The sequence below is a fragment of the Siniperca chuatsi genome, linkage group LG6 (assembly GCF_020085105.1).
Source record: "Siniperca chuatsi isolate FFG_IHB_CAS linkage group LG6, ASM2008510v1, whole genome shotgun sequence".
NCBI lineage: Eukaryota > Metazoa > Chordata > Actinopteri > Centrarchiformes > Sinipercidae > Siniperca > Siniperca chuatsi.
In genome coordinates this window covers 20,770,707-20,796,066 of record NC_058047.1, presented here as the reverse complement: position 1 = coordinate 20,796,066, position 25,360 = coordinate 20,770,707, and the positions used below count along the sequence as shown (strand labels likewise).

The 25,360-nt window shown below is 41.5% G+C and overlaps 1 protein-coding gene and 1 long non-coding RNA gene across 2 annotated transcripts; one reads left to right on the top strand and one right to left on the bottom strand.

Annotated features, from left to right (window-relative positions):
* Positions 1-1,553: 1,553 nt before the first annotated feature.
* On the bottom strand, positions 1,554-3,895 carry LOC122877730. The gene is made up of 2 exons (XR_006378319.1): positions 3,771-3,895; positions 1,554-2,518 (listed from the first exon to the last, which is right to left on the bottom strand). It is a non-coding gene; the product is annotated as an uncharacterized LOC122877730 (long non-coding RNA).
* A 12,552-nt stretch (positions 3,896-16,447) lies between these two features.
* rgmd (RGM domain family, member D) lies at positions 16,448-23,997 on the top strand. Its single transcript, XM_044200104.1, has 3 exons — positions 16,448-16,659; positions 19,875-20,386; positions 22,316-23,997. Exons 1-3 carry the CDS (start codon positions 16,566-16,568, stop codon positions 23,012-23,014), a joined length of 1,305 nt encoding a protein of 434 aa, XP_044056039.1. The 5' UTR covers positions 16,448-16,565; the 3' UTR covers positions 23,015-23,997.
* The last annotated feature ends 1,363 nt before the right edge of the window (positions 23,998-25,360 follow it).

Sequence of the window (25,360 nt, the reverse complement as noted above, 5' to 3'; positions counted from 1 at the left end):
TGTTGATGTTTGTGTTTCTGTTGCTGCTACTCAGTGCTCATACAGTAGTATTACATCAACAGACCATTTATTTTCATGGACTTATTGTGGAGTATTCCTTATTGCATATGCTGTGTTTCATATGAGAGGGGCATGATCTGTTCTTTGAACTACATTTACATATCTTAAAATGCAGTGGGGGGAGAAGTATAAAGGTCCTTTACTGAGTAAAAGTATCCATACAATGATGTAAAAATACTCCACTACAAGTAAAAGTCCTGCATTCAAAATTTTACTTAAAGTGCAGAAGTAGCAAAAGTAAAAGCACACATTATGCAGCAGAATGGTCCCTGCCAATGTTATGTTATTATATTTATTAGTTAAGCATTATTTATTCAGAAAGTCTCATCGAGATCAAGCTTTGTTTTAAAAGAGAGACTTGAGAAGAAATTCCCTACATACAATATCATAACAAGACAATTTTGCCACATAAAGCAGTTGTCAAACATAAACATTATTACAGATTATTTTTAAAATGCTCCCTAAAAAGAAGCATTTAAATGTTATAGCTTGTCAAGGTGGAGCTAATTTTAACTGCTTCACTATGTATACACACCGTTGGGAGGTTAAATCTATAACAATGCACCATATTTTATAAGCTGTTCATATGTTTTGATTGTAAAATCTTAACCTGGAAAACTAGTTACTGTAGTTGAGTAAAAACTACAATATTTCTCTCTGATATGTAGTGGAGTATAAGTAAAAGTAGGGTATTAAAGGCCCTGTTAAAATGTCATTGTGACTCCTGGATGCTCAACCAATTTGTTATGGAAAGTGCGCAATTTAAGTGTAAGTTTCCAAAACAATATATTCACCTTGTGGTCCTAAAAAAGGAATCTAATTGAGAGCAAAATCACATCTATATAGTGACCAGTGAACAATATGGCAATATTACACTTTGGGAAGGCACAGACAGTAGAAATGTGTTCATAGGAAACAGAGGAAAGTAGAGCAACACATTTCACCTTCAGCTTCCCATACTTTCTCCCTCTTCTACCTAGGGTAATGGATTGCACGTGTGGAGTTGGTGTCGTGCCAGCTACTAAAAAGACTAAAACAGACACAAGAAGGGGGAAAAAGAGGAAAAAATAAGAAATCGTACAGCGTTGAAAGGGTAAAAAGAGAAAAAGAAGGAACAGTGATCATTCAGTTTGGAGGGGAAGAAGGAGAAAAGGGTGATTACAATTCCAGTCACAAGTAGCACAGCAGTTTGTGCAGTGATCCTAGATTTCTTGAGCAACCGAGCAAAGCTGTTCCCAAGGGGCTCATGGGAAGGCATAGGTCAACAACCCCTTTCCTGACTCACCACATGTTAAAGGAATTCAGCGGTGCATTGTGGGATATGACACCGGTAACCCCCACAACTAAGTTTCCAAATTACTAACACATACATTCTCAAACCTGTCTGCCATTTCAGCATTGGAAAAATGACAAATGTTGATATAAAATGGGAATGTGTAATGTCATAATACTACTGAGTAAGACACATGTAGATTAAAAACCCAGTTACTGAGTAATGGAGAAAATGATTACACTTTATTTTAGAGGATAAAAGAAGAAGTGTAAAAGAAGACATCATCACCTGTTTTTATGTTTTTCTTATCTCTCTTAAAAGATGGCCCATGATGACTTCACCAATGGATGACTTACTAACACAAGTCAAATTTGGTGTATTTAACAACTATTTATCACAATGCTGTGGCTTTACTTCTAGAAAACAATTCTTATCTGTTTACCAAATGGAGACAGTACAAGGCTATTGTAGCAGTAAACAAAGATAAGGCAGACAATCAAGATTGCTCTTTTGGAGAGGCAGATGTTTCAGTTTAACATTACAGCATGCAGCTGGAGTATTTAATTCATTTATCACATTCCTCTCTTCTTTTCTTTTCTCCTCTCTTCTATTATCTTCTTTCCTTAACAAGAAACTAATTACAGGTTATTAGTAAGCATACCTTAAAGTTATGGGCTGTAACTATCTGCTGCTCGGCCGGAAATTGAGTTAGGGAGATAATGAATGAAAACTGAGCCTTTGGACTTTTCACAATCAGGGACAGAGAAATGCTGTGTGTGTCATTATTACATACATTACTTACATAGAAAGTTTCTGTTCACATTGTGCAGATTGGAGAACTAAATACAATTCAGTGAGGGGAGAGTAAACAGAAATCATGTGAAACAAACTGTGACAATAAAAAAAATCTGACTGCAGATAGAAGGATTATGATAACTAACTGTATGATTTAGATCATTACAATTGCAGTAACAAATATACTATGGGGAAAAAAAGGCTTTTTAAATGTCATCTTGACAGCCAGAATACTGGGTGTCCATTTATAGGGCCATGTTTCATGGAGCAGTTATTGCCAGGTTTTCTTGTCGTGCTGTGGGGCCTGGAGCTGTGTTGGGGTGGGGGTAAACGACGAAGCTGATGGACATCTGTCAGCCAGCCAACCAAAGAAGAAACAAGCCTGCAGAGCTAGTAAAAAGAGAGGGAAAGAGAAAAGGTGAATAAACAGTACTCTGATTACTTAGAAATGAATTTCTTTTGCATTAGAGGACAAAAAAGCAACAGTTTATAAGACAGGCATAGCAGAGCAATCCATCCACCCTGGGAGAGCTCTGCCTGTGCATGACCATCTCTGACATGCAGTGCCCCTGTGAGCCCAGAGGGACTATTTGGAGCCACAACAGGCCTGAGGGAGGGCTCAGCCACAGGTGTCCAGCAGCTGCTATGGGTCTGTATACACAAACACACACAGCCTGCACTAATGCACATTCTCTGAACACACTCTGTCACACACCCATGCCATCAGGCTGTATGTATATAAGTGCGTGTAGTGCATGCCAACATAATTGTGTCAAAGGAAGACTCATAGATAGAACCACAGGTATGCAAATGCATGGCACAGCATGCACACACACATAGGGCCCATACTATAAGAAAAAGAATCATTCATCCATACATACTGACAGTTCACCCAAATACACACACACAGAGATATTCCCTCCACAAACATAATCCAGTGCTGAGCGAAATGATGCATACTGTACACACACAATATTACACCAGGGTATTGTTTAAAATATTCTACCCGCATCTGGTCTGCACACATGCCAGCACAAAGTCTGTCTGTCGCTCAAAACCAAAGATAATTTTTTTTCCCCCTCATGACACAATGGTAAACACACGCAAACATATGCAAACACCACACATAAGTCATTGCATTGCACACACACTCGAACATAAAAAAGAAAAGGAAAAAAATTACCTCTCTCTTAAAAGTAAAAGTGTACAGTATGCTCATGTGCACCCATTCTCACATCCACACAGATTCCTGTAAGTAAACTCCAATGCTGCTGTCCATCTTTCAGCTGTAATGCTAGACTCACCCCAAGGAGGGAAAACCCGCAACTTTACAGCTTTACTGGCTGGAATTGACTCGATTTCTGGCTTATGACAGTCTACACCACAACAGCCGATGCATCTTTCTATCTGGTAATTTCAGTTTTGATCAAAAGTCAAGAGCCATGCGGAATTTTACTCTCACTTTTCATTAGTGTGATACCAAAACAGTAAATTTCAGCCCTGAAGAGATTTTCAATTTGGAAGTACAGTACACACAGTGTGCTGAAAATGCAATTATGTTAAAATATGCAGTGGTAGTCTGTTTGACATTCCCTCTGTTATGTAAGAACAACAAACTCTAATAAATATGGTAAACACTCACTTTCCAAGCAAGACTACCAAGATGAACAACGGCGGCAATTTATCCCAGATTCCAGAGCAATGAGGCAACAAAGTCAAACAGGCATTAGTGCTGAATTTGAGCTCTCTTACGGAGAAACAAGACACATGACTGACAGCAACGTTATGCAAACCCTCCCACAATTGTCCCTTTCATTGGTCCCAGGATTCAGACTTGTTGCCTTCCAAAAGTGTGACTCAAGGAAAGGGAGAGAGTTAGGTCTCAGTGGGTGGGAATTATAAAAAACCAACAACCTTGCAGCTCCAACTCCATAACAAAATATCCAATAATTTACATTTGACACAACAATGAAGATGTAGCTGTATAGGAGCTTCCAACCACCTCCACGTGTTTGCTTATTAGCATCTCAGAGTGTCATGTGTCCTCTCGCAGTGCACTAAACAGAATCAGCTCTTCTCTGATGCTCCTGGTTTGTGTGTTTGCAACAAGGCCTTCGTGACCACCAACCTGAGCCAAAAATGCAGTCTCATCATACCATACCTCCTTACCCCTGTCAGTGAATTGCCTGCTTGCATGCAATGACATGCGAGGGCACAAAAGGAACTTCTTTAGATTGTTCTGGTGATGTCAAGAGGGGCTAAACAAGAGAGCAGGACCTGAGGGGGCTGCCAGTTGGGTTCACACAATCCTCTTCCCAGGTGAGGGATGGGGACTGTGTTGTTTGTGCAGGTTTTTTAGATAGAGTGGAGGGGAGTGAGGTGCATCATTGTACAAGCCACCACCCACCCCTAACCCCACAATTCTCCAATCCCTTGAGCTGACACATTTCATGGCTGCCATTAAGACGAGACACTGCCCTCAATTTCCTATGAAAGAGGCCAAAATAAGGTAGAGACAACAAAGCATACTTTCTTTCCCAGTGTCTAGGAAAATGTGATTATTATTAGGAGACTTAAAAGAGTAGTCCACCGATTTAGCATTGCATTCCCATAACATAACATAAAATAACATAACATAAAATCAAAATCGATGCATCAGACCCAGAGATAATCCACACAGTCTTCTCCCATGTCAAAACCTGGTGTCTACATTATCCATAATTTAACTCGACTGCCGACAGTTTGGTCAGAGATTCGGGTGTTATGCTAGTAGCGGCTAATGTTGCCTGCTAGCCAAGCAGAGATGAGGAACGAACTACAGAGATCTCATAAGCTCACTTCTTTTTAACTCCACACCTTTTTTTTTCATTTTCTAACTTCGGCTCCAACCGCTGCTGACTCAAATGACATCAGTTGAGGCAGTTTTTGCGCAGCTCCCTCTGGAGCCACAAAAGACTTTATACAACTTTTTTCACATATGCAATAGCACTCCCCAAGACCTGAAAACAGACTTAGATGTGTAAAATCATAGGAGTTCCCCTTTAAGTGCTTTTATATTTATTTATTATATGTATGCAGAAAAGGTAGAAAGAAGTAGCCTGAGCTGTGAGAAAAGTTGGTCTAAACTGGCTGCATAACCTTGAAAGTAATTTATGAGGTGTCTAGAGAAAGATTAACAACCTTTTTTCTATTTATCTCTCTCTTTGTTTTGGGTTTTGGGTTGTCCAGAGTGAGTTAAGATGATGGATTTAGGGTGTGTGAATGTTGTCAGGGATTTTGACTCAACAAGCAAAGAGTAAATAAATGCGCTGCACATTTGGATCGGTAGATTCAGTAATGCTGATGCATGAAAGTTAGGTGGGTGGTTATTTGTCAATACTACAGGCCTTGTCTTGCCCCTCTGTGTTCAGCCGTTATACTGTATATCTCTCATCACAGGACTGCGCTGGAGGCAAAGAGTGGAGCGAGCGTTCATGGGAGCCTGTTTGAAATGACTGTTGTGCTCCTCTAACGTTTGTATTTGTCTTTCAGGAGGCATGGGGCGGGGGGGCAACTCTAAAATCTGACAAATTGCTGAAAATTGCCTTCACACAGTCATTCCTGTTTGGACACACTTGGCACATCTGGTTGTGATCTGGGCAACAAAAGCGCCGTGGCGGAGGGCTCAGCTCTCAGAGTGGTGCCACATATTATCCCCTCCTTCTCTTCTTCCTCCTCCACCTCCTCCTCTCTGTCCTGGTTTGGTCTGCAAACATACTGATGTTCATCCCTCTCTCTCTCCCCTTTCCTCTCTCATTCTCTCTCTCTCTCTCTGGGGGGTGCAAGGAGCTGATGGTGTTTGTATTGATGCTTGGCAGTTTTCCCGCCAGAGCATTCCTGAGCTCCTCTTTAAGGGCATCAGTGGGTTGTAATTGAGGCGTCTGCAAAGATGAATGCAGCACTGTGACACTGCAAGCAGCACATATTTTCAAAGGAGAGAGCAGCTCACAATCTGGCAACTTTAAACACAGCCAATAAAAAGATCCCAGAGATAAATTCTTTATGTTTGGCACGATGTAGCACACACACCTTCACACACACATACACACACACACACACAGACATGATTAGTGGTTCAAAAGTGGAGCGTCACAATCTGCAGAGATCTTTTTGTTGGTATGTGACTCTGATCACAGTGTGTGGTGCAGCAGCATCATCCAACAGTGTCTTATAAATCCTCACCTCATTGTTTTACTGTAGTCTTTCCTAATCTCTGTGCTCTGGACAACATCTGCTGGGATGACTGCGTGTTTTCCATGTTAGTGCTGTTCATGTTATATTGCCTCCATGGAAAAACACATGACATTAATAAGAAGAAAGCTGCTCCAATGACTCAAACTGCTCTGGAAAAAGATGCCAAGCATAACTTTCAAAAGGCTTTAGACAAAATTTGACGTATTTTTGTCTTAAGTTTTGCATCATGCGGCTACACAGATATTTCACTCAAGTTTTTTTCCCCTCAACTCTAAAAATAAGCTTATGGGAAAATGGATTAGAGATTTTTTATGTATATTCTTTGGTAACATATGTGTCAAATAAATATGCATTGGATTGCGAAGTAGAGGAGAGGTCATGGGTAAATACTTGCAGTATTGTCAGTCCTGCAGCTGTGTGGCTGGGAGAGAAAAACTGAGTGCACAGCTGCAGACTAGGCCTCAGCTTCTCAAATTGCTTCTGCCTCAGTTTCCTGCCCTCTTTACCGACGAAGCCAAACCAGGCCCTTATTAGACCCACTCCCACCTTAATAATCCATGATGTCACCTCAACATCACTTTTTTGTTTTTCCTGATTTTTTTCATCCCCACTGCTGGTGCCACCCCCATTGTTTGTTAAATATTAACAGGTGTTGGAGCACAGGAGGAGGAGAAGTGAATCCATTCGGCTAAGGTTCCTCTGTTCCCGTCCGTCCGTCTATCTGTCCATCTACTGCTATCACCACATCTGCTTCAGTTTTTACTTCCCCTGGTTTGTTTGTCCATCTGTATTTGTGTTTCTTCCCCCTCCTTTTCATCTGTCCCCCCCGTTCAGTGGAGGGAGGCTGAGGAATGATCAGTCAGGCTTTGATGCCGCTGGCCCCTGCCCTGGCTTTCCATAGCACATGAGCCCAGGCAATTACGAAAGCGCTCCTAGCCGACTGCTATTACTCTGTAATGCTCCTGTCTGGAGGAGGAGGAGAGGACGGATGAAGAGGAGGAGAAGGAGGAAAAAGCGACGAAGGAAGAGAAATGTTTGATTTGATTTCGTACCCCATACTATATTTCATTACAGTACAGAGGATCCATTTAACAGAAAAGGTCCATGAGTTTTAAATATTCAAAATAAGTTTAGGAAATTCATCCCAGCCTGTAACACTGTGATTGGCAGCTCTCTCACTCAACCACTCTTCCTGGACTGAGAGAATAAAGAAAAAAGTGTACTATGGATGGCTGGATGCTGCAGCACACATGTGGCAGACAGGAAGTACTTGGGTATGGGGGAGAGCAGGAAAGATGATGACCCCTCCCTTTATCCCCAGCAATCATTAGACAAGAGGAAGTCAGAAATCCCCATCGCATATGATCCATACTTCCCGTCTTCCCAGAATATAGAACGGGTGCTTTTTTTAAAAATATTCAGTATGTGTGGAATTCAATGTATATAATGGTCTGTCTGTGCACCAGCCATTACAAATAAATCATGTGGATCATCTCTTTGGTTAGGGATAATTATGCTCTGCACTGACAAAGTGATGGCATCTGCCAGGAATAATGCACAAAGAGACAGCAAGAACACAGGGTAAACCAGTAGAAGAGCAAATTTTATTTAAAATACCATTTCTTTTTGTTTAAGGTAAAGAGAAAAATAGGCAGTGAGTTGTTTTACCTTGAATCTATCATGTATCACCGATTGAAGGGTACTTTATTAGAACATCATTAGTTTATGCTGTCGATATAAAAAGAGAGGTTTTGGCTATTCCAGCCAAAAGTCTGATAGTTCTCCTGCAAACTGAAATTAATTTTGAATCATGGATGGATGATAATCTTGGCACTTTTCACATAAAGTTGTGGAAAATAAAATCTCGTTCTGCTTTCAGTTGCAGCTATAAGAGTTCAGCACAGGGGGTGTTGCTGCTCTTCTGCATCCCATCTTGACTTCTGATTCCAAGTCAGTGAGTGAGTGTCCTCTCATCACCCCATCTCTCTGCCTCTGCTTCACGTACAGTACACTGTGGCAGCTTGAGAATGCATTTGATTTGTTGAATCTCCTACTGAAAGAGCTTGTCCTTTCACCCAAGGCCATCGCTCTCTTTGTGACTGCAGCCGACTGAGGGCTTTGATACTCAAGCCAGTTTGGCACCATGTTGGGTGATGAGTATAGGATTGTATGAGGAGAGGGATTGCTCTGTATACTATTGTCAAAAATGCCCCAAAGTTAAAACAATAAACCACAACCATCAGAATATGAATCATTCACATATGGCAAATCTGTTCATATCAGATCTTCTATATATGTTTCATAAATGGCTCTGTGCTGTGTTGGTAGCCAAAGTGCATGGCCAAAGGCTTAATCCCATTACATTTTCCAAATCAATTCCAAAAGAGCACACACATATTAGAAACAATAGAAAAGCTGTTGTTAAGACTGCAGATCACCAGCCACCCTCGCCCAGCCCAGCTCTATCACACTCCGCCTCACACCTGCTGTGTGCCGTGAGAGGACGGAACAACTGGAGGCATGGACAGTGTGTGTGTGTGTGTGTGTGTGTGTGTGTTTGTGTGTGTGTGTGTGTTTGGAAGAGAGCACAACTGGGCATGCAAGCTCTTGTATGAATGTGTGTGTTTATGTGTGCACGGTCCTATAAGAATGCATCGGTGCTTGTGGCACAAGGCACGGCCTCAGCTCGATTTAACCCTCCGCTGAATGCCACTGTGACGCCAGTCAGACTTTGTGTGGCCGCATACCTCCACTGAAGAAGACATGGAAAAAATCTGTGGACCAGTAAGTCTTGGAGATTACATGGCTCCTCTCGGCTCTGGCCTCAATAATGCCTCAAATCCAACGGTGCCATGTCACTGCAATTTGGGGCTTTTGTCTTTAGAAAAAAAAGTGAATCTCCATACCATCCTACCATCAGTGTCTTTGACACTCTTGACGGGGTTGTTCATGAACATGTGCATGTGCCTGAGAAAGAGCTGGTGTGTGCGTGTGTGTACGTAAAAGAGAGGGGAGGCATGAGAGCGGGGATTATATGTAGAAATAGAAATGGATCAACTGAAACACAACATTGGCTTGATTTTTTAATTGCCTCTCAGCTGCAATGAATGGCTGATGCAGCTGTCTGCGTGAACAGCTGCTTGCCTAAAAAGATTGGACAGAACAAACTCTGGGAGGGAGGAAAGAACAATGCGGGATGAATCATATGCAACCTATGAGGTATTTTGCAATTTCACAACTTTGAAAAATGCATGCAGGATTAAGAACCACTTTTATTGGAAATTCACATCTGTTCTAAGGCGCATTTCCCAGGGAGATTGCAAAGATGCATTTTCTATGCTGTCTGGGCAAGACAGAAACAGTATGGTGTATTAGTGCACAAAGTAAATTAAAGCAGACAATGTTTTTTTCTTCTTTCAGCTCTGTTAATGTTGCAATTTACAACTGTGGAAGAACCAGGGGGTCTGAAAGATTTGATGGAGCAGTCTCTATGGATTTCCTGCAGAATATTTGTCAGACTTGAATTAAGTACTGTTGTTTTGCTCTCTCTTTCCCTTAGCCCGAGGCCTTGTGGCTGACTACTCCACATCTATAAATCACCAGGAACACATGCTTGTATCCTGGAGCGAGCACACTGAGTCAGTCTGGCAAGGTTAATCACATTCACATCTCCTCGGCCTGTTTGCAGCAGCCAACTGATAACCAAACACACATTAAGGGGCATGATCCCTCTTGTTTGTGAATTCTGCTCATATCTTGCTGTAACAGTGATGCCACATGAAAGAGTTGGGTGTAGGTAGGGAAATCTGTGGGTCCATAGTGCTTTGGTGATTGTTACCAAGCATAAACAGCAGCATCTCAGGTGTTTGAACAACAACAACAAAAAAAAGCCAAAACACATAAAGAATTGCTGTAAAAGGAGAGAGACCGATACTGTCTGGGTGGGACTAGGGTAGCAGTGGATGAGTATCAACCATAATAACAGACAGAGGTCTCATTCACGTTGCACACATGCTCAGCTTACACTGGGGCCAATGGTCGGCTGCACTCATATCCTTCCGTCTGTGTGTTTGATGGACTTTCAGAGAATATGGGAAGCGTTCCAAGTGTGACACATGGTTTATAGCCTGTGAATATCTATGAATATAAGTAGCATAAGTGTAGTATAAGTGTGGGTGTGTTTGCAAGTGTTTCTGAATATACATGCATGTGACTGTGCTTCAATCTTTTTTCCATTCAATGCTGCTTTTTTTTTCTCTTCACAGAAGTGCCCTACCCAGATATGTGGGAATTAGGCCACATCGCTCACTACCATCCTACTCTAATCAAAGTGCCGATTCTTGAAACAGACAGCTGTTGTCATGTGCCTCGATTCCAATGGCTATCTGTCCCTGTAGCTGCCCGACTTCTTAGTTGGCCAGCTGAAGTTGTAGGGGGAACGAGGGCTAACTGCTTCTTCCAATTCAAACTCTTGTTAGAGCAGTGCTCCAATTCACAATACAGCATATACCACAGACACACTGATCCAAGGTAAGTTTCTTTTTTTCTCCTCTCTGGCATTTACTCAACAACAGCCTCAGATTCATACATGCCTGAAGATGCTAATCAAGATTTCACAAAGATAAAATAATGTTAATAGAAACACTGTTGGACTGGTTTTGAATGCTATTTTGTCACTGAAAATGATTGTCTTAAGATTTAACAGATAATTAGTAGTAATTCACTAACAAACTGGAGTGCCAATAGCAACGCATCAACACAAACATAGCATGGGTTGTTTTAAATCTATAGAGTGTGACATGCATGATCCCATATAACCATATAAGGATTGGCTTTTTAAATCTGAATGTGAGAAACATCTGCTGAAAAACAAAGTGGGGGGGGGGGGACAGCCATATCAATTTCCCCGCACTTCATGTGGACTTTTCTCCACCTAACAGATCTGCGCTCAGAGTACATAGCAGTGAGTCAATCAAACTTGACTGGTAGAAGAGTACACCCTTGCCATGTTCCGCTATGTTTCACTGCCTTAAACCAACTCAAGCAGGAGGGAACATTCTCTGAATGCCTTCTTGGCTAAAAATTTGGAAGATGAGAATGGCTAAATTTAAACACTTGTGAGTTATACTCTTTCCATCTATTCCTGGTTCAGGGCTGTTTCTGGGTGGGCCAGGGCAGAAAGAACTGTTGCAGACTAACTGGAGGACATGCTTTATCACAAATGCACTGTCTGCATCATGTAGATTAAGCCTCGAACCATCAGGTGTAAAGGGCAAGCTGTTGAGGGCACGTGACGGAAAAACCTAAACCAGCTTTTAAGACAGCACACATTGCGCTAAAGCTTTGAGAAGGGATTTTAAAACCCAACGTTATTTCCATGATTCCATGCATGTCATAAAGATCATTTAAAATGTATTGAAATAAAGGAGAGAAAAAAATCTTCCCTGAAATATTAACCAATCTGCTTAAGATGCATTTATCCGTAAATGCATCAGCAAAAAGTAAAAGATGAAAAGAAAAAAACAGATGGTCATAGGTCTTTTTGTATTGAACTTGAGCACCCACTTTGAATTTTACATTTAGCATCTGGCTAGCAGTCTTTTAAGGAGATTAAGGAGACTAAGTTGTTCTTTCTTGTTAAATAAAATAAACATTTAAAACACAAAATACAATTTGCACTGCACAAACATGCTTCCACACCTATGCACACATTGAAAAATTGATGATGGATGGATGAAAATACTGAGTATTAATTATTGAGCTGGTGGGTGCAGAGGTGTTACTAACATTTCAGTTTCTGGGAGGAAAGAGAGTTGTCATAGGTCATTACAAAGAAATTTGCATCATGGCTCGGGTGACTAGAAGCGGGGGAGTGTCGTCATGAAAAGAGAAAGACGAGGCATGTTGAAACAAGGTTATGCATTGGAATCAACTTTACAGGCTGCTCAGTGAAGCCATACATTGAACTGTTTTTGCTACTTGATTTATTTGTTGGAAAAAAATACTTGGCCAGGAGAAACAAAGAAGAAAAATATTGGAGAATTCAAGATTGGGGAGAGGTTTAACCCTCAAAACACACACAAACACAAGCACATAGGTAGGATTAAGGTCTGAGGTCAGATGGGCCTGAACTCTCCCTTTAGGCTGAGGACATCAGAGGTCCCTCTGTGTGCTGCTCTCCATTTATTTTACCCATCATCCCTCATCAGGCCAAGCTGACCCCGCGACCCTAGAGCTAGGGTTACCTGTCAGTTGACTGTCTATTCATGAGCACAGGGCTTGACGCTGTGTCAACATTTGTTCTGTGAGAAAGGAGGCAGAAGAGAGGAGTTTGGTTCTGTGTGGTGAAGAACTAAAGCAACAAACAGAAAAAGTCAGAGAGAGTTAGAAAGAAATCAATTCTTTTCATATTGAAATCAATGAATTAAATCTATCCTTCCTTTATTTCCACACTCGTAAGTTCAGATTTCAGGTAGTGCAGGGCCCTGACTTTCTACACAGATGACATGCATGTGTGACAATGCCGGTTTACTCAGAGGCAAAGATCCAAAGGAACACAGGAAACAGATGCCTGCATGGACACCTATTGAGGGGTACCTGCAAAAGCACTCCAAAAGCCCCCCTGTGCGTGCTGTCAGCTATCAGTCAGGGTGCCGTAAGTGGGATCCTTGAGTGGAGATGCTATCAGCGCTGCCCCGTATACACTCACACCACAGTTTCCCTTATCTCTGCAGAGATAACAGATCCCCTCTAACAGCGAGAGGCCTGAACCAGACACACTCGCTTTCTGCATCTCTCTCCATCTCTCTCTCACTCTCTGTCTCAGCTGTGCTATAGGTCACTTCATTTCAGACAGGGGCCCTCAGAAAAAGAAAAACAGTCAATTTGCTCTGGTTCCTGTTTAAAATTCAATAAGTGTGTCTCTTATATTGCATCCGTGTGGTGCTAGCGGATTCTACAGAGGGCGCGTGCTCCTTCTGATTCCAATCTCTGATGTTATCAGCCTCTAGAAGAAACATGATACATGTCTCAGTTGACGAATTTAGATGGGCATGAAATTTAACAAAAATCAGAAGCATGAAACATCAACAATTTCCTGCAACTGTACTTTTTATTATTTTGTAAACATTGCATTTCCGGAAAAACTAAATTGTTTTAGGTTTACAGCCCCTGTTAATAGGCAAAGACAACAGGTGGTTCAGTGTTGTGCGATTAAGCGGCTTTGAATTTCTAGGTTAAAAAAAGTGCAGTACAGATGCATATGATTTGTGCGTATCAGATTAGATTTGAATATACATTTTCCCGTTTCATGTATGTTTAAAGGCATTACCAGTAGGTTTTCAAGTACTGTATGTTGACCATGTTGCGGTGTGCGATGTGAGGTCACTGCAGTTATTTTTTCTTTGGTTTGAGGACAGCGAGCTGAGGAGATGGTCCTGGACTGGCCCTGTTTTCGGGCTTCTACCAGACCACAGCACGTTGGGCCTAATAACAAAAACAAGCATCCCGGTGTGGAGCTGGTCCCACAGTGTGAGGACCTTAACGAGGAACATGTGGAGCTGCCCAGACACACAGTCAGAGGAAACCCAATCCCTCACTCCCTCTTTTTCTCCCCCTTCCTTCTCCCTTCCCCCCATTCTTTCTTCCTCACTCTCTTTAGCTTCACTCTACATTTTCTGTCGCTAAGTCTGAAGTTTTTATAATGTAGTGCTGCCTTTAGGTCCTCTGTTCTTGTATGTATCTTAAAACTCAAAACACTTTAGTTTTCTTTCTGAGGTCTACAGAGACTGCCTCTTTAGACGTTGTTCCCCTATTGTACCAGAACAAGTGACCCACTGTCAGCAAGAGAAATATGTTGGCCCTGTTTGTACCTGCTATACATACTTGTAGTGCACTCACTCTCTCCAACTTGTTTTAGCATTGCTGGTATATACTGTACATATTGCTGGGTCATGCAATGAAATACGCTCATAAGGAAACGTGGGAAGAAAGAAGTCTTTCTCCGCCCATCAAGCCTGACAGGCGGTCTCTGAGTTTCTTTCATGTGCTGAATTCATCCTTACCGTCCACCTGGACCAATTAACTGTGTGCTTCAGTGGTCATCAGTCCTGCAGTGTGGAACCTCAGCTCATTTAGTAGACAGCAGCTCATTGAGATAAACTATGGCTTTGATTTTGTTGTCTTTTATTTGTATGTAACACACATTAGGCATGCAGATGTATTATTTCTATCACTAAATTACTAAAACTGAGCATTTTCTCATCTTCAGCTGTTATAAATTGAAGCAAAAATGTGTTTTCTCCTACAGGAAATGCCACCACTTGCTGCTGAAGACATACACTGTAACAGGTGAGACACGTCCTGCAGGAGTTCATTGTAATTTGCTGCACAGTATATCCACACCATCAACAGATCTCCCTCCTAACACTGCGTCACTGCCCCGTGTCCAAGTTTTCATGGGGAATACGAAGTGCAACCTGTTTAAGGGGATTTAAAATGTGACCATAAAGCACAGCCATAAAGCAGATCAACCAACCAAACCTCCAAAATTAGCTGAACAAACAGAGTAAGGTAGAGCCCTCTGGGGGGATAAACTTGGCACACTGGATCCAGTGTGACAGAGGCCCTTTTGGCAGCTCAGAACAATCCAAACGTTCCACTTGGGTTGAGCTGTCTTCGTTTCCCCCTCCACTATATATATCAGCCCCACATCAACATGGGCCTGTGAAGACCTTTCACAAGACTGACAGGCCACCTGAATCACACAATTGTGTGGCCGGAGGAGCCTGCATGTGTATAGAAAAACCAGTGATCCAATAACTGTCTGGGTTCACTTCTGTCTCATAAAGTCAGGAGGGAGGCGCAGAAGGAGACCCACAGCTACAAGCCAAATGTTCCAGCTGCACCAAAACAAAGCTTTAACTTCTAATCTAATTCTAGAAAGTATGCAATCTTTTTGACTGTTGATTTTCTAAATAACAATAGTTTATTCGGTAATTGGATGGCGCATTAAAATTCTTTATTTGCATGGCACAAAAACCACAGAGTGTGTCTCAGACGAAGGCTGAAAGCCGGGGAGTGTATGTGCCTTGCAGATGGTCCGGCCTCACAGCAGCTGTGCAAATGAAAGACGGAGTGTCGTTGAAGGAGTGAGAGAGATGGAAAGTTGGCCACAAAAGGAAAAGAGTAACATACAAGTTGCTAACTGAAAGTGTAATGGAAAAATTAATAGCACACTGAGATTTGCTGAGAGAAAATAATTGAGTCAGAGTATTTTCTTTGAATTTTCTTAAGTGACAAAAACAGACAATGCCCATGTTTGTTGGCAGGTAAAACACCACTTTGTAACCAAAAAAATACTTAAGAAGGCATTTATCGACCTCAAATATAAAAACTAATCAGTGTAATGGAGAACATTCCATGTTATAGGTTACCACTATATGTCAGGATAATGCCAATTATATCTTCAAAATAATGTGCCTGTTATGCATTTATCAGGCTCCATATGTTTAAAATATTCACTAGATAAACTAAGCAAAATGTAATCTAGTTAGTTTGCACACACAATTGTCAATCAAACTCTATTATTTAAGCTCTAAGTCTGAAGTGAGAAAACAACAGGTGGTTGCTTAATGCTGAAAACACACAAACATTTGTCTCCAGGAGGAAGGGGGAGTCAAACAGGACAGTTGCCCCCTGAGTGCTTTGTAGTGCAAACAGTTTAAATTTCTTCTAGTCTGTTTCAGTTCTGCATGAGAAAAGTTGTTTTACTTGTATCACTTCTGAATGGCCGCAGGTTCTACCCTTAGCATAGATATATTGTAGGCTATATGTACAGATAATAAGCAGTTGTAATACTATTATAACCACAACACCCTGTGATTCTTCAATTATAATCAGGGCAATTATAATTTCACACCGCCCCCTCTGTTGTTGAAGGCACTTTTCCACTGTCCTCATCCCAGTAATTGCCACTACTTGTAAATATCAAGTGGTTAGAGAATAATTAGTCTTTCATTGGCCAGCAATCACCTCTGGGCCCAGTCTACACTTTAGACCCCTCCCTCGTAGAGCCGCCCTGAAGACAGGGGCCCCTTTTGAATGACAGCGCTTGGGAAGGAAGACGATTTTTTGTCTGATTTCCCGCAGCCACAGCGTCGATGAGAAGCAGTCGAGGAACTCCATTCTAACTGAATGGATTGGTATGGGGAGAAGCGGACCACAAATCACGGCTAAGCGGCAGCTTTGGGACTGTGTAACGTTGACGATGGTTTTACTTTCGCTGCTGTTTCGACCAGGTAAGTGGTGCTTTTTCAATCCGTGCTCCTCCACTCCTCTCCTGCATGCAAAGCTGCGTCCCGCTCTCCGCGGAATGGAGGTGGAGATGGAAAAAGTTAACTTTTTCCTGGCGTCGTGCGGTGGAACTCAAACTCTTTAACGACTTTGAACGTTTCTCACACACAATTAGTTGAGTTTTGAGTGTTTTTGGTGTTTAACGAAGGAAAAAAGTCGCTGTTGTTTTTAAAAGCACCCCGTCCACTGCAGGGACAAAGTAATGTCCTGTTGCTGCTGAGTATCCCAGCCTCCAGCCTGCGCTGCAACACTTGTATCGCTGCTAGCCGAGAAGCACGAGTTAACTCACTTTACGGACGTCTTTTTGAACATTTTCCAGCCATTCTCGCGTAAAACAACGACACCAAACAATTTGCCACCAACCGCTTAACAGTTATCATGTTTTTCAAAACACAAGTACTGCTACTGTTAATGTTTTACCAAATCGTGTTAAGTTACGGCTTAGCTCCCAGTTAGCATAGCTCACTAGCAACAGGCGTCCAGCACCCGCAGTCAGACCAAAAGAAAACCACGGAGCTTGTTTTTTTAAACCAGAAAATACCGCTAATCGGAAACCAAACGGTCACCATTGTTATTCAGGTCACGAGTTTAACTTTAACACCTAGTTTCAACTGTTTTAGTTGATGACGAAGCTAAGTGGACTTGGTATTTTCCCGTATTCATGCTTCATTTATTAACTTTGTTAGCTGCCATGCATGGGGGTCCAACTTTTTGGCCTCTGAACATGTTGGTCGCTCCTCTATCCCAGCCAGAGATCAGAGACCACTGTAACAAACTCAGGAGCGTGTTTTGTTATGAGGTTGATTTGTTTCATATTTCACTTCTTAAGGTGTTTCTTAATCTCGTGCTTATGACAAAGTTGACACATTTGAGACCCACATTTGATAAGATTTTTACTAAAGTTTCCAACTGTTGGCGATGTTAGATCAAGTTAAACATGTATTAACTCTGTTGGGGATTCAGTCAAAACTATTCTCAAAACCGTGATGTTTCTACGTTTATTTTGTTAAAATGCAAAAGTCCCCTGGCAATATGGGTATTAATAATAAACTGATAATTAACAGAATATTATTTTTATATGGATATATTTAGTGTTAGTTTGTTTATTGAAATTTTAAAAATCACACAATTAAACGTTGCCAGGCATTTAGGATTCCCAAGAATATAACACAATTTAACTTAATGTTATTTATTTAGACAAGAAAACTGCAAACCACCATATCTTAATATGAGAATTAAATCCTGATAAAATGATCTGTAAAGATGATAAACAATAATACAGAATTATTGTCCAGCACCATATCTAAAGATCCCTGGAGGACTCTCAGGTTCCTCTTTATAATAGTTAGTTGTTAGTTATAACTGGATGTAGCACCTAAAAGTTGTTTTAAAAAGTAGTGTTATGGTTGAAATATGCAAAAATAGTTGCTGGAATGCATTTAGATGTTGGGTAGATTACTGTAGGTTATTGCCTAAATATGTAATACTTCATTAAAAGATACCCTTGTCCAGCTGTGTCCAAAACATTAGTTTGAGTATTTAAATTAAACATAGTCTAAGTGTAATCACTATGCTTCATCTAAAGCAACCATATCTGTTTTTAGAAATAGTTTATCTAATATTTAACACCATCTAAAACAATTTTTAGTCTTATTTTGTACTAATTTTGAGCTTACTCTGGGTCCACCATACCTATGTTGGTGAAAATATTGAGTATTTAACTCTTGTTAGTCTTCAACCTAAAGACTGGGCCCAAGCCATTAGAAAGCAGTGTCTTTATCTCCAGCTCTTACTAAAATCTACTAATCTATAATATACTTATATAAATACTGCTTGTGTGGTCATTTTGCCTTTTCCTTTTCTGTTCTCACATATCCCACATGGTCCTCACACTTGTTGTTAGCCTACTAAGTGCCGGAGCATAAAGACCCTTTAGAGAGATGCATGGTTGTTGATGGCTGTGCAGGCAGTGATTGTCAAAAAGTGTCAATCACAGCAGACTTGGGTGACCTTGCAGCGAGACAGGGGAGGCCTATTGGAATTCAGAGGAGGGACGCAGAATGCCTCTAACTTGACCTCTCACTCTCATCTCAGTTTTTATCGGGGCTCAAGCTGAAGTGCAGTGACTGTGATATGCATTAATCACCTGTCATACCCCGTCAGTGCATCAGATGCATGTGAAAGTTAAGAAATGGTGCAAAAATATTGTGCACTGGTGCGAAATCTCCGGGCTTATCTTGTTGTTTTTGTCCAGGCTGTTTGGAGATTAGATGGAGCTTTGGAGTAAATGGAAGATTGTTCTGTTGCAACTGATCCCGGTTTGCAGTAAAAGTGATGTATGCGTTGTGGATGGTGACTCATGCTGATCTAAAATGGGAATTATATCCACAATAGGAATTAATATGGAATTGTATAATACCCAGGAATACCCAAAAGTAACACAACATACTTTCACTTTCCACAGAAATAGTTGTAGTTCTGTGTTTTCCTTTATAATAAATATCCCACTCGTGAGTCATAACTGAACAGGAAGCCGTGAATTTAAGCGCTACCACCCAAATATCACATGCTGTGCTTGTGCCCCCTCCCCACTTCCAGTTTAGACCCCGAGTTGCTGGCCAAGTGTGACTCTTTGCGATATTCCTCTTGTGATCCCCTTCAAGTTACCTGCCCCCATACACCAAGCCCCGTCGTGCCATATAGTGTAGCTTAATGCACTTCAATTACCACAGCAACAGCCAAACCACATTCAGCACCCTCAGGCAAACTAACACAGGTTGGTTTCCTCCTACAGTGAGGCTACATGATATTTCTGTGAGGGCTAGTTGGGGGAAATAAGTTTTGACTGACTCCGGAGCACAGTGTGGGATCATGGCCTCGTGAGCTCATGCATTTGGTTTAATGGCTCTCCTGATTGAGCTAAACTTGATAGTGGAAAAGTTTGGACTCTGCAGCCTCATGTACTATGCTGAGGTAATGTATCTGTAAATGTCAGATGGATTGTAAGATTTTTGTTAGGAGTAAACAATTTTAGTCAGCATAATTTTTCCAGAGAGGGAGGTTACTGATGAAGTACAGAAGCAAACATTTTCACAGTAATTGTGATGCATTAATAACATTGCATTACAAAATGCTGATGGTCATTGTTTTTGTTTTCCAGCTCACTGCCAGCAGTGTCGAATCCAGCGCTGCAATGCAGAGTATGTGGCTTCTACCTCACCCTCTAGTGGTCTGCAGGAGGACGTAGCTCTAGATGTGGACTACTGCATTGCCTTGCGGGCCTATGCTCTGTGCACCCGACGGCAGGCGCGCAGCTGTAGGGGTGACCTGGTCTACCACTCGGCTGTCTTCCGCATTAAGGAGTTATTCTCTCAGCATAACTGCTCCAGCGATGGGCCCACCTCCTCCGCCAAGGTACCCAGTACATTTCGCCCGGCCGTGTCGGAGCTGTGCGACTACGAGAACCGGGTCCTGGTGTCGGGCTCAGCTGGTCAGCAGAAGAAATACGCCCACTGTGGATTATTCGGAGACCCGCACCTTCGGACTTTCCGAGACGAGTTTCAGACCTGCAAGGTGGAAGGGGCGTGGCCTCTGATTGACAACCGCTTCCTGTCGGTGCAGGTGACCAACGTGCCTGTTGTCCTAGGCTCCAGCGCCACGGCAACCAGCAAGGTAAAGATGTGTTTAGAATAGAGCTGCAACGATTACTCAATAGACAGGAAATCAACCAACAACTATTTTGATAATCGACTAGTCATTTTTCATACAAAAATGCCAAATATTCTCTGGTTTCAGATTCTAAAATGTGATATTTTTCATATGTGACAGCAAATTAAAAATCTTAAAGCAAAGTGAAGACCTGACCGTGGGCTCATAATAAATTGTGAATGCCATTTTTCAAAATGTTTTAACGTTTTATAGACAAAACGATTAATCAAGTAAAGTCTGTAAAATGATTGACAGATTAATCCATAATGACAATAATCATTAGTTGCAGCCCTGGTTTAAAGCAGTGGTTCCCAACCTTTTTGACCCCTTTAAAATGAAGCAGTGTCTACTTGCAAACCCTCTCACATTGTGCAAATGTCTTTATTATTTCATTTGAATACAGTTGAGAGACCTGAGTAGCTAAATCTATTCAAGATTTTACAAGAAAAAAAACTAAGAATGAAGGAAAATCTGGCAAAAATAAACAAAATCACGACTCCTCAGATCTATTTTGTGCCTCCGGAGGAAGTAGTGCTTTTCTCACGACAATCACCTACGTCCATATTAGAAATGAACTCTTGATTAGAGTAAGTCTGAAACTAATGGCATATGAGCAGACTGTTTTTGAGTGCTGGCTTGCTAGCTCAAGTATTGCCATAAAGTATCAAACATGTGAAGTTAATCGTCATTCCACGGTGCCTCTCGAGCCTTCAGCATTCCTCTTGTCTTGGAGCTCCTTCAGATCTATGAGGGAAAAGAGAGAGGAGGGGAGTCCTTCAGCGGTGTTGAATCGCAGACATGCTTGAGCGCTCTACCTTTAACACATGGGTGGTCATATGGTAGTGATTAACGCTCACTGAAACATTTTCCTCCACTGCCACGATCTGGAATGTTTTTTCACCCCTCCGGTCAAATAATTAACTGGGCGCTTTTTGTGTAAATATGGAACAATGTGGAAAAATAAAGGAATAATTGGACAGCAGCAAGGGTTTTTGATTCTGTTAACGAAGTAGGGTGATTTTGCACCAGAGATTTTAGGACAAACTCTTTCAAAGGCATTTGCAGTGTGTTCTTGGTGTACAGCCTAATGCAAACCTGTAGTTAGGGTATGTCTGTGCCAGCACCCGCATGCCCCCATCATGCTTTTGGAGTTGTTTTCAACTGCCAGACTTAAGACAAAAAATCATCCATCAAATACAGTATCCTCGTAAGTGTAAACCTAACCACAGCCACCACTTTGTCAAGATACTTTGAAGAAACAGAGGTTAGGCCCCAACTTTTCAAAGCTCAGCTGAAATACAAATCACAGTCAGTCATTGAACAAGCAGTAGCAGTGCCAGCGTAGGAGATGTGTTGGAAGATACATGGAGATTTGAGGCTGTTATAAAACTGTGTTGTTTGAGCCAACATTCAGGGAAGACTAGTGGAGTTATTGCCATTATTTTTAGTGTTAGTAATTTTGTTTTATATATAAAGGATAGGTGCTAGTGAAGACCACACAATGATTTTACTTGTGGTTTATTTGAGCAGTTATCTCTTTGGGTGATAACAATCCAGTGGACCATTGACAGCCTCAGAACATTTTGCGGTAATTATTAATTGGCATAAGATAGAAAATCACTTTCACTCTGTAAAAAGGCCTGTGTGTGCCATCAACACCTTCCACAGCAGTTTCCTGCTGCCACCTCGTGGCGTTAATTGGTACTGCTCTTATTCAAGATGAATTTGGGCATCATTTTGTAGTGCGTAAGCCAAGATGTGACCTTGTAGTTTATTTACCAATTGCTTTATGTAAGGAAGAATATTCAAACTATAACATAAAATAATAATTAGTATTGTAAAATGTTGAAATCTGTTCCTTAATACTGATCTTATGTTTTCCCCTTTTTTCAGATCACCGTGATCTTCAAGTCCTACCACGGCTGTACAGACCAGAAGGTGTACCAGGCCACCACAGAAGATCTGCCGTTGGCCTTTCAGGATGGGACTCGCAGTGGCGGTGAGAGTGGCAGCCTGACCATCGTAGAGCGCGGCGGCTCTGGAGTGGGCCGGCAGGTGAAGATACAGGCCCGTTACATCGGCACCTCCATCATTGTCCGGCGTGTGGGCAGCTACCTGACCTTTGCCATCCGCATGCCTGAGGACACCCTGGACTTTTCGGAGGACAATGGTGGTCTTCAGCTCTGCCTGCATGGCTGCCCACGCAACGAGCTCATCAAAGAGCACACACTGGGCCGTCAGAGCCAGCAGCCCCGCCTGCAGGGCACCAACACAGAGCTGGGTCCTCTGCGGCCTCCTCACCAGGTCTACACAGTGGAGCACGCCACGGCCAAGTGTAGAGAGACCCTGCAGGTGGAGGACGTGTACTTTCAGTCCTGTGTGTTTGATTTGCTGACCACAGGAGACCCTGAGTTCTCTATGGCAGCCTACGGCGCTCTGGAGGATTTAAAGGCGCTGCCGCCCAGTAAACTGAAGCAGAATTCCCCGAGGACTCCTCGTCTTTCCAACCGAGGGGTGACACACACGTCAGCTGCAGCAGCAGCCAACAGCTCCCTGCTTCCACTCCTACTCCTCATTCTTCTGCTTTTGTGAAAAATAAAATGAATATAAATGATTTTCGAAAAGAGAAACAGAACGTGGAAGCATTACCAGCTTGAGGAAAGAGTGACTAGATCTCAGACATACAAATTTGTATTTTTTTGGGGGGGGGATTTTTTTGTGAATGTTGCGACCTTTTTCTGTTTTTGTCATTTGAAGGATTTCACTATCATAAAAGATGGCATTTCTTCACGCTTCACATTTTCTGTGGATTCATACATTGGTCACATCATTTAAAGAAAAAGGTACGTATAAGACATACAATCATGTGGTTTGGGATCAAGTACAACATGTTCACAACTTTCACATGCTCACTATTAATTGGTTTACAACGGTCTTTAAAAAGGTTAAACTCATAATTGCGAGTGCCGAAGTCAAGGCAGCTGAACAGAAATTTGTTTTTTGTGTGTAAATATTTTGTTTTTACTGAGAAAATGCACAACCTCCAAACACACCATGTATGAAGATGCATATGTAACTCCATACTGTATGTAAACTGTTTATGTGCAATGTGGCTTCTAGATCCTGTATAATCCAGTAATATGAATAGCACTTAATGGTTTTAACAGCAAGTTTTGTGTATTTAAGTGTTATTTCTTTGTCTACTTCAACTGTTATTTCAGAAATTGGCATGCTAAATACACAGGATCCAACAACTGTATGTAAAAACTACCTATCCATAATATCTGATGTCAGTTCTCCTCTTCTGTGAAACACTCCCTCTTCAAGCTGTTTGGCTTCCAGTTTTAAAGGTTAAAAAACCCCCACAAATCTTTATATAATAATATATTAAAAGAGTGTATATATGTGTTTTATATTATGTACATTTGCCTGTGTATAGATGTTTTAACTGTAATATGTTTTACATTTGTTGTGTTTTAGTAGGTTATGTTGAGACATTGTATGAAAAGTAAACTAATGTGTTGTGCTATATCTGTAATTTTCTGTATTAAAGTGTTGGACACTCCAGAACAAAATCTGTTATTCCTCTTTTTTTCTTGTACCTGGTATCTTGGACAAAGAATAGACATTTTTTCCATCACATCATATCATGGTAAATTGCTGTGTAAATAGGCTGTGTATCAGCTTCCATTGTCCCTCAAACCAGGGGTTATGAACCTTGCTGTAGCATTTATATAACTAATTTACTGTTTCTGGGTCAAGACGCAGTATTCAAAGCTTTCAAGAACTAATACTTTTACATTTCCTAACTATGCGCTTGTAATACCACTTCTGTCCTGGTGGGGTCCTCAGTCCACAAGGCCTGGCAGCTTGTAGTATAAAGACAGTTTTGACAAGCTGCCTGTGTAGCTGTAGGGATCCACAGTATGTTCTCAGTCCCCTGTGTAAATGTTACCTCTGAGTGCTGAGCTGGCTGCTGGCTTTGCTTTTGTCTGCCAGAGCGCTGCATGGCTCCAAATAGGATTTAGTCTGTGGTTAACACCAGGTTACAGTCAACACACACGTACGCTGCTGATATTTGCACTATATGTGAACAATGAGTGCTATGATTAGAAAGAGGGATGTGATCAGGTTTTATCGCCGTCAAAAATGCAATTAACAAAGCTCCCGCACACTCCTTATGAAGACATTAAGAATTAATGCTCCATAATTAGTAGGTGTAGATTTAATTTATCTTGAATTAAGTTAAAAGCATCTTGGCCCTTATATTTCTCTGAGTGACAGCATTTCGTCACACATGCAATCATACTTAATCTCTCCATGTCCCATTTCTTCAAATAAATACAACACCACAGTGAGCTGCGTGGTTGGCCAATGAAACGTGTGACCATTTTCACCCATTATATATGAAGCCCATTCCTGGTCTAAATCAAGTCTTCCTCGCGTGACTTCATCACCTCATTCGTAATATTTGGAGGACAGTAGAGAGATGGAGAGGGATGTCTTCTCTTGGTGAGGCAGTTAGTGGTGGAAAGTAACTAAGTACATGTACTCAAGTACTGTTTGTGCTACTTGATACACTTTTACTCCACTGCATTTCAGAGTCAAATATTTTTTAACACACAACATTTATCTCTCAAATATAGTTACTTTTCAAATGATGATTTTACATTAAAAAAATGAAGATACTCTTATGAATACAAAACATTTGAAATAATTTAATCAGGGGATCCCAAACATTGTGACCCCTTTTAAGAAAGCAGTGTCCAGTTGGGGACCATGCCACGTTCAAGAGCCAAAAAGGTAAAATTATCCAATATCATCAAAATCTAAAAAAACAAATGTGTGTAGCAGAACTTTCTTTCCCCTCCCAATTATCATCTCACAACCCCTCAGATTTATCCTGTGACCCTTTGGAGGGGCCTTACGTGTAAAGTA